General features: G+C 40.8%; 1 protein-coding gene across 1 annotated transcript; it reads left to right on the top strand.

The window, feature by feature from the left end:
• Positions 1–220: 220 nt before the first annotated feature.
• On the top strand, positions 221–6,570 carry LOC121549638 (protein FAM3C; the record flags this gene model as incomplete). The annotated part of the gene is given in 7 exon segments (XM_045211000.1): positions 221–244; positions 703–826; positions 1,578–1,636; positions 2,547–2,597; positions 2,716–2,800; positions 3,304–3,430; positions 4,503–6,570. Coding segments are annotated over 7 exon segments (560 nt in total), but the record flags the coding sequence as incomplete, so codon positions are not given.
• Positions 6,571–9,956: the final 3,386 nt, after the last annotated feature.

Raw genomic sequence — 9,956 nt, 5'->3', positions numbered from 1 at the left:
CAAAGGCTATTGTTGTGCTACCCACAAAGGTTAACTTTGAAATTGTATAACTAGCTTCGTATTCCGTTTCAACTCATTGGGAGTGAGGGTAGAGTTGTCTGTAGACTGAGAACTTGTGGTTTTGTGCAAAGCTCAATGTTTTAACTTAAATAAGGAACTAATGTCATAAAGATATCTGAGAAACTCGAGTCTAACTTGTCGGTTTCTTTCCCTCCAACAGGGTCTATGCCTGTAGAGGAAAGCTGTAAGTATACTTCAATAACGTCTCCTATCACCACATCTCTTTAGCCTACTTTTTGATTCCATCAATCAATCAAGTTACATTTCTTATCTTTTTCCTCCCAATGGTATTTGAAAATCAAGGATGATCTCTTAACAAACCATGGAAACACCTTACCATGTATGCTTAAGTGTTTGGAGCTAAGTAGTTAATCTGTATGTATTGTACAGTTACCACCTGGCCTTTATTGTGAGTGTGTTGGTTCTTTAGCTGCTGAGTCCTATGTAAATAGTCTGGTTTGTACTGTAGGTGTGTGAGAGCGATTCAAGCTGTGTGTTTAGTAGTAGACTGTGTTTGCAGGGTCTAGATATGTACGTGTTCGCTGATATTTGGTGTGTGTTTGATGGGGGGAGGGAATGCAAAAGTGTATATTGGGGTGTGAATTGGTATTGTAAACTCTGCTTTTGGAATTCCATTCACAGCTACCAGATTGGCCCGCTACAAGTGTGGCCTCTCCAAGCCATGTCCCGAGGGACACTTCTCCTTTAAGATGGCCAGCGGAGCAGCCAGTGTTGTGGGTCCCAAAATCTGCCTGGAGGACAACATGTAAGAGACATGATACGCCTATATTAACAGTACAACCAAAGACCCACCCCTTCTCAACCTATATTTACAATACAACCAAAGAGTCAACACCTCTCAACCTATATGCAGCCCCCCCCCCTTTGCTGATAACTTATTTTATTTAGAAAAATATACAGTACTTACTATGACTTATGTGGTTGTCACACCTAGCTATCTTAAGATGAATGCACTAACTGTAAGTCGCTGTGGATAAGAGCGTCTGTTAAATGACTAAAATGTAAACATCTATTGCCAGGTAGAAATCTAGAGTGTAGAGCTGACACACTAGGCTATTCTACAACACAATTATCCATGTCTGTTCTACAGGATACATTTCTGGTCTTATTTTATAGATTCCTAGTTCATACCTGTCTACGCTAGTCTGTATCTTGTAGCTGAGGTGGGGATGAATTAAATTAAAACAAGCAACCTGTTGATAAGACTATCAATTTCGATTCAACTGTTAACCCTCTATTCAATCAACTGTTGACTCTTGTGGCGTCTTGCATCCGTGTTATCAAAATAAATTTCCTCAAGCGTTGCAGCAAGGGAATCAAGTCCGGTTAGGAAGAAGGATTTTTTTATTTTTGATCTTTCCCAATATGTTGACACGGTGTCTGCTATACGACCAGGGTGTGACAAGTCTCAGTAGAGTGGTGAAGAAAGACGACAAGGATGGGACTAACCTAACCACAAGGTTCACAATCAAATTATGCTCCATTTGTCCTTTCAGATTGATGAGTGGCGTCAAGAACAACGTGGGCAGAGGAATTAACATCGCTCTGGTTAACGGTAAACCAGCCTTGTCACTACTACATACCATAGACAAACAGTACTCTCCTTGTATTCAAATCGGTTGTTTTGCATGTTTACATTTGTGAGTAATATGGCAATTGAAAATGACATCTGGTATGTGAAACATTTACCTTGTTCAGGGATTGGCAGCTTGAGTCCTTTTGAGAGTGTGTATTATGCATAGATAGCTGTTAGTGCTGGGCTGGAACAAAAGCCTGCATACAACATGGCGCTCCAAGACTGTAGTTGCCCATCCCTGCCTTGGTTAACTACTGCAATGCAAACCGGTCCATACCACTGTTCGTATACACTGAGTGTACAAAAAATTAGGAACACCTTCCTAATACTGAGTTGAACCCCCTTTTGCCTTCAGAACAGCCTCAATTCGTCGGGGCATGGACTCTACAAGGTGTCGAAAGCGTTCCGCAGGGGATGCTGGCCCATGTTGACTCCAATGTGTCCTATAGTTGTCAAGTTGGCTGGATGTCCTTTGGGTGGTGGACCATTCTTGATACACACAGGAAACTGTTGAGCATGAAAAACCCAGCAGGGTACTACCATACCCCAATTAAAGGCACTTAAATATTTTATCTTGCTGATTCATCCTCTGAATGGCACACATACACAATCCATGTCTCAATTGTCTCAAGGCTTAAAAATCCATCTTTAACCTGTCTCCTCCCATTCATCTACACTGATTTGAAGTTGAGTTAACAAGTGACATCAATAAGGGTTCATAGTGTTCACCTAGTCAGTCTGTCATTGAAAGAGCAGGTGTTCTTAATGTTTGTACACTCAGTGTATACAGTACTTTCCATTGTCGTTGAATCTACTAGTATTCATGATAGGAGTTAGCTTGTGAGCATACATTAGCTTGTCGTGAACAAAAGTTGTTTGTTCTCCACAGGAAAGACAGGGGACCTCATCAAGACAGACTTCTTTGACATGTGGGCGGGAGGTGAGGCCTTTGTTTCAGTCAGATTTCCTGTGTTGTGTTCGTTTCATGGTGTGCCTCTGGACTAGACAGGCGGACTAGTCAAACCAGTGTACCTGTGATTTGTGTGTGACCTTTGCAGATGTCAACACGCTCATCGCATTCCTGAAGACTATCGAGGAAGGAACCGTAGTGATGATGGCCACATTTGACGATTCTGCCACAAAGTAGGTGTTCGGAACTGAAAGAAAACATTAAAATGCAGCATTTAACTTCTCCATTAACTCTTAGATGATCATTTTAAGCTTTGGCAAATACTTCAGTTAAGTGTCTGGATCAATCTGTTTCAGTCCTCCAGGGACTGAATCTAACCCTTCTAGAATTGACAAATGACTTCACTTGAATACACCCCTTAACTGACTGCAGTGAAAGCTAAATTAATTTCACCCTAACTGCTGATATTAAAGGAGTAGTTACACCAATGACTTGATGTATAACATTAGTGACTAAGATATAAAAGGTTCACGCAAAGGAAAGAGTGGTAGATAGAGACATTTAAGTGTCTAGTCTACAGACTGTCTCAATGACATTCTAGCTGTGTATTCACTAGCAAACGGACCGAAACGGGGAGGGACTACCTGAACTTGTCCAATAAGAAATGTTAATTTTGTTGCAAAATGTTTCGCTACGGTGTGCACAAATGAATACGACCCTGCTTTCTGGTCCTCAGGCTGAACGACGAGTCCAAGAAGATGATTGGTGAACTGGGCAGTTCCAGCATCAACACATTGGGCTTCAGGGACAACTGGATCTTTGTGGGGGGCAAAGGGATTAAGACAAAGAGTCCCTTTGAGCAGGTAACTTCAACCCCCCTCCTTAAATCTGTATCCTCCTTAACATGGTCTGTTCACATGGAACTAATTCACCTCTCCCCGTTGAAATATCATGGCTTCAGTGGAGCACAACTGACAGAATATAGTATCTAGAACACACAATTTATCATGAGCTGCGTGCGCTGTTCTGCCTCAGAAAGGGGCTTGTTTATATTGGAGTCAATACCACGACATCCAACTTCGGATGCAGATCATACGAGTTATCGTCTACAACCCTCAAACTCAACTCTGGACCTCGAAGTAAGTTCCACTGCATTTTTTCAGGGATTGATTTAGATTAGGGACACCAGGTGTGTGTGCAATTAATTATCAGGTAGAACAGAAAACCAGCAGGCTCCGGACCTCGTAGGGTAAGAGTTGAGCATCCCTGGTCTACAATGTTGCAGATGTCATCGAAGGATTGATTACCTAGCGAGGCAAGGTAAAATATCCCAAATAGCCAGAAGTATATTCTACTTGTTGAGCATAGCTATAGCCATCAGTCTGGTGTTCACGGTCATCACTCACTGTTCAGTTTGTTAAGGTCCCGACATCAGTGTATAACTATCCTGCTACAGGGCTATTTGACGCGAGAATGCGCGTGTGCATCACTGGAACGTGACGTTTGTTTGTAAAGAAGAAATGTGTCTGTAAGATATGTAAAACACAGCCACTCCATGATTTAAGTTTTCGTTCTTTATAGTTCTGAACTATTGATTTAATTACCTTAGTTTCACCAGAGAAGGCGATTTAGAACACATTGTCCTTTACATTGACCCTTGAACATGTTGTCCCTGAGTGAATAGGCACTCCTTCAATATTGACTTTCCATTCTCCCTTATGTGTTCTTGGGACATTGTTTGTGATAGCTGTGCCGGTACACACACAGCCTTATCAGACAAGAGGGGCCAGGCATTGTGCTTCCCAAATGGCACCCTATTCCCTTTATAGTACACTATAGTGCATTAAACATTTCCACTATATTGGGAATAGGGTGCCATTTGGGATGCAGGCATGGGGTCTAATCCAAAACCTCTGTCTCTGTCTGCCTCTACAGCACATAAAGAACAACGCTGACACCAACAAGTACGAGGGCTGGCCCGAGGTGCTGGAGATGGAAGGCTGCATACCCCAAAGACAGGAGTGATCTTTGAACTTTAACCCTCAATCGGCCAACTCCCGTTCCCTTCATATTCGACCCCTTTATGCCTTTGGCTGCGTCTCTCATTCTTCTCTTAAAATAGTGTACTTGCACATTTCCTATGATGGCTCTAACAATGGTGGAACCTCCCTCCACCCAATGTTAACACCAACACAGCCTTTGCATTTTAGAGACTGTCCCTCTGCGTTTCAGCTGTCAATGTTCGCAGCAATCGGTGTTTGACATCAGGGAGCGTCCTTGTATCTTCCTGTGTTTGTTTGTGTCAAGGTATTTTCTATTTATGGAAAGAGGAATGGAAGGGTAGCTGGTTTGGCAGAAACTCCTTTTATTGGTTATTCAGCAGAATGTACCAAGATCACTGTGAAATGTGTAAATAGAACTACAAAAAAATTATCAAACTTTTGAACATCCATATAATAATATAAAATCTTGGAAAGCTATAGGGCTTGTTAAGATCCTTGTTACTTAAGAGTGAATTTATATTATAGCTTTTTTATCTTTAGTGATTGGTCTTTTTAAAATTGTTAGTTTTTGTGTGGGTTGGGAGTGGAATGAATGAGAAGCGTGTAGCTAAAGCGTGCGAGTGGGGACTTTGTCTTTTGTGTGCATCTTCCTTGGATAGAATGTGAATCGTTGGTTTTGGATGGGGGTCATGTACGTACGTGTTTCAGTAAAAATCTATAGATATTTTTGAGGGAAATATTTAGCTGATTGATAAACAAATCAATTGGGATTTTATTTGCACCTTGACAGCCATGGAAAAACCATTCAAGAAATAGATACATTTCAAAGATAACTAGGTTTTGATTTTGCGGCCCCTACTTACTTGAATATGTATCCAGTATCTCTGGTTTACTTTAAAGACTACTAACTCTCTGCATCTCATATCTCTTCCACTTGGCTATCCTAAAGCTTTGATTACCTTATTACGACTGACTTAAAAAAAATGTTTTTATCATATAATACAAAAACTGCCTAGGCTGAAGCGCTTACCTTTTCGCTGTGTTACTGCTTGCTTTTGTAACATTGCATCATATCCCCCCTGGATCTTCTTCAATGAGCTGTCTCGGTACACTACCACTGTACATTAGCCTTGGTCATATTAGCTCCAATTCAACCCATCTGTCATTTTGTCACACTTGAAATGGAGTAAACTACACACTCACGTGCAATAGTCCGTTGGATTATTCAATGGATTGATTCATGTTCTGTGTGTGAAGTTGAATCCATTGGGAGATTATTGCATATGCAATTATGTCCTCTCATGCACTTTGTAACTATGGTAACACCCAGTGCTAAAAATGGCACACGTTTAGGAGTGTAATGTTGACCTCTCCTGTTGACCAAAACCTCGGTCCCCTAGTTGGTTCAAAGCACAACACTGTCTGTTTTTGGTCAAATGGCAGATATACAATCCTGGTTCCAGTTTTGTTTGCGTTTAGGGCAGTACATGTAACTTAACACAATGTGATTGTACAGGCTAATCTGAAACTGTTCCCCCAGCCACTTTTCTGTGGAGTCATTGAAATGAAGGATTTTGCCTTGACATTGGCAGGATATTTTTACACAATGAATTGCATCCTCCTCATTGCATTTAAAAAAAGATATGTCTTGTGGTGTTCTTTGGTTTCATTTGAAGACGTTGAGTGAAGTGAAATGGCCAAGTCGAAACTCCATCAATGCCATTCCAAAAAAAGGTTTGCCCTTCCTACTCTTAATGGAATTCAGTGCCTTGTCTGACTTACAAATCCATACTGTCTATGTAATATTCCCTATTTCTGCATCTCCACTAAACTAATGATTCGTTAATCATACACATCATATTGTTGTTGCAAGGGAGTTAAATGGAAAACTATTATAATTGACTGATTTGTTGCAATGTCCTACATCTGTGTCGTGAAACATTTCAAACAACTTACCATTCATGAGAATGATTAATAAAGCTCATCCTGTCTTCATTGTACATGTGCCATTTATTTAGACCGAAGTCCTGAATTTGAAAGTATTTCTCTCAATGCCTTTTAACATCTTACATTATCTAATATGTTGGCAGATGACGTTGACTTGATTTTAGGGAGGAAAGAAAGAGTACATCTGGCTTCTTCGCCTGTGGGGTTGGCTGAGGTGTATTTCTGTCTGTAATGAAGCCCTTTTGTCGGGAAAACCTCATTCTGATTGGCTGGGCCTGGCTCCCCAGTGGGTGGGCCTAATGCATTTATTTCAATTGACTGATTTCCTTATGAACCTTAACTTAGTAAAATCTTTGAAATTGAGTTTTATACTTTTTGTTCAGTATAGTCATAGGCATCCATCTGGGTTGTTTTCAGGAGGTTGCAACATTCTCAATTATGCAGATGGCAATGGCATGAATAGATATTGCATTTTATTTTATTTTTTATGACAGTCTGTTCAACATAGCCTAATGTTTCTAAACTAAGAAAATTCCACAAGGTTGTGCCACGATTCTATTATATAATAACCAAATACCCTATTCTCTTTGCAAAAGGTCAGCAATACTTTACCACCCGGTTTATAATAAGAATTATAAGATGGGTGGTTTGAGCCCTGAATGCTGATTGGCTGACAGCTGTGGTATATCAGACTGTATACCATGGGTATGACAAAACATTTATTTTTACTGCTCTAATTACTTTGATAACCAGTATATAATAGTAATAAGGCACCTCAGGGGTTGGTGGTATATGGCCAATATACCACGGCTAAGGGCTGTATCCAGGCATTCCACATTGCGCTGTGTCGTAAGAACAGCCCTTAGCTGTGGTATATTGGCCATATACCAAACCCTCTCGGTCCTTATTGCTTAAATATGACTGACTGTAGCTATTGTTGGCACATGTATTTTGAATGCATACATGTACATAATGCTCCAATCAGATCACATGCAGGTGATGTGTTACTGACCTTGCGCCCAACCCCTGGAAAAAAGTTTGTTTGTGGTGTTTTCATTGTAACTAGTAAATGATTAAAACAATAAGCAATTTGACGGTGAAAACAATGTACAAAGCAGACGAATCACTGGTAAGATGGGAAAGACGTTTGGGCAAGTGCTTTGTCTATGGAGCCAGATAGCTGCCAACAGGTTGAACGTACGTATCGTTAGGATTGTAAGAAAAGCCATGCATGAAACATAAACGTTAAATTTAATCTGTGAACATACAAACACCATGTTACGATTACAGGCTAACATTTTAGGATTGAACAAATCTAGTGTTGCAATTCTGACGTACAATAATATCTTTTAGAGTTTTGGCAGTTTCATCTTACCAAAAACGGCCTGTGAGGAGTGCTACGCAAACAAGCATAATACTGTTTTTTTATTTTTTTGTCGGAAAATGGAAAGAGATCCTGCACGTTTTCAAGTTAAGTCTCCATTCTCTATTACTCCTCAGTTGAGTTTACTTCACATTTAGGTAGCTAATGTAATGGGTTTCTTTGCCAGCGCAAGTCTAGATAGCAGTAGTTGTTTACAACAGTGAAGTTTGTCAGTTTCAGTATGACTAATTCAATATTGCTCCATCCCATTCTCCTCTGGGCTCTGTCTGCAATCATAACTAGTAGTATATACCAGGAATAATTAAACATAGATTCACCAAACATCTATTATTATTCTATGAATTATGTATGACCACGAGTCGTTGCCACACAAAATATTTTTTTATTGAATATTTTGAAATGTATTATAAAATAAATATAAAATTATCACTCAAACACTCAAAACCTTGCCAAAGCATATTCTGTAGGAGGGGATCATATGATTTATTTTATTTTTTTACATGATTTATATGAATCGGGTCATGAGCATATGGACTTTGAAATGAACAAGGGAGAGGTTAAACGTAGGCTAAGTCTGGCATAAGCTTATTCCCACACTTTACAATAACTGTTGCAGTGATCTTAGGTAGTCTCCATATAGGCTATACCCTCCATCGTGACAATGCTGCCCAGTTAAAGATCTTGTGATCTACATGCAGCACCACAGCACCATGCGCCTTCGGAAAAGCATCCTTCAGCCTCAGAAGATGCCCTTCTGGAGGCATTACATTTACATTTTAGTCATTTAGCAGACGCTCTTATCCAGAGCAATTAGGGTTAAGTGCCTTGCTTAAGGGCACATCGACAGATTTTTCACCTAGTCGGCTCGGGGATTAGAACCAGCGACCTTTCGGTTACTGGCACAACGCTCTTACCCACTAAGCTACTATCGTATCTGAAGATTATGCCTTTGTTAAATGTTTTTCATGAAGAAATGGAATGTTGTTTGTGTTAGTATCAAGAGGGAATGTTTTGGGTGTGACGTCACATACAACAGACCGGAAGTGTGTTGTAGACAGGGGAGACTGGGGATTGGCCAGAAGAGGGAGCATCATTGTTTATAAATAGGGGGGTTAAACGAAGAAGAAGTCAGAGCGAGCAGCCATTCGGAGGCGTCGCTCTCCGGGTGTCATGTCACCTATCATTTATGCTGTAACCTCGTGATTTTAATAAAAGCCTCTAACACGATGCAGCATAGACGGACTCTTTGTTGACAGCAATAATGGCCACCATTCACCCGATACGACATAATGGCGCCCAACGTGGGGCTGGGTTTGCGTCTCTTCCTTGTTTCAGTCAACCGCCAGGCTAACTCGCTTTGAAGCATGGCCAAAAAGGGTGAGTGTTTCTTACCGCTTCTGAGTTTGTTAGATTGCATACGACTTGTGTACACTGGAGAGATGTACCATACGACCTTGCCTCGGGTGGTGTTATTGCTGGTGACTAGAGTCTGCTAAAATGTTATTCCATTGGTAACGGTTGACAATGGGGAAATTTGGAGCATTAAGATAGATTCCATTGGTAACGGTTGACAATGGGGAAATTTGGAGCATTAAGATAGATTCCATTGGTAACGGTTGACAATGGGGAAATTTGGAGCATTAAGATAGATTCCATTGGTAACGGGTGGCAATGGGAAATTTAGAGAAGGCCGATATGCGCATTCTTTAGGGCACCGTGAATCTGGTAAAGACCTCGGAGCGAGGCGATTCTTTAGGAATGGGCCATAAAATCCTTGCAACGCGTTCGGTGTGGTAAGGTTGATTCTGGGAATTATAAGCTGGACGGATTATATGCATGTTATGCTCATCGTATAGTTGACGAAGTATATGTGTGGGGATAACCTCTCTATGATTATCCAGAACTTACGGCAGCATAAAGTTAGGCGGAGATATGGATAATAATGGACAATGATTTGGCCACGGTGCAGGTTACTTAGGGCTGGGTAGGCCGCAGTTAGCTAGAGGCTAAGGCTAATGTCAATGCTAAATGGGAGTGTGTTTCATGCTACATGGT

Source organism: Coregonus clupeaformis, chromosome 4 (genome assembly GCF_020615455.1).
Source record: "Coregonus clupeaformis isolate EN_2021a chromosome 4, ASM2061545v1, whole genome shotgun sequence".
NCBI lineage: Eukaryota > Metazoa > Chordata > Actinopteri > Salmoniformes > Salmonidae > Coregonus > Coregonus clupeaformis.
This window is presented reverse-complemented; position numbering and strand designations above follow the sequence as displayed.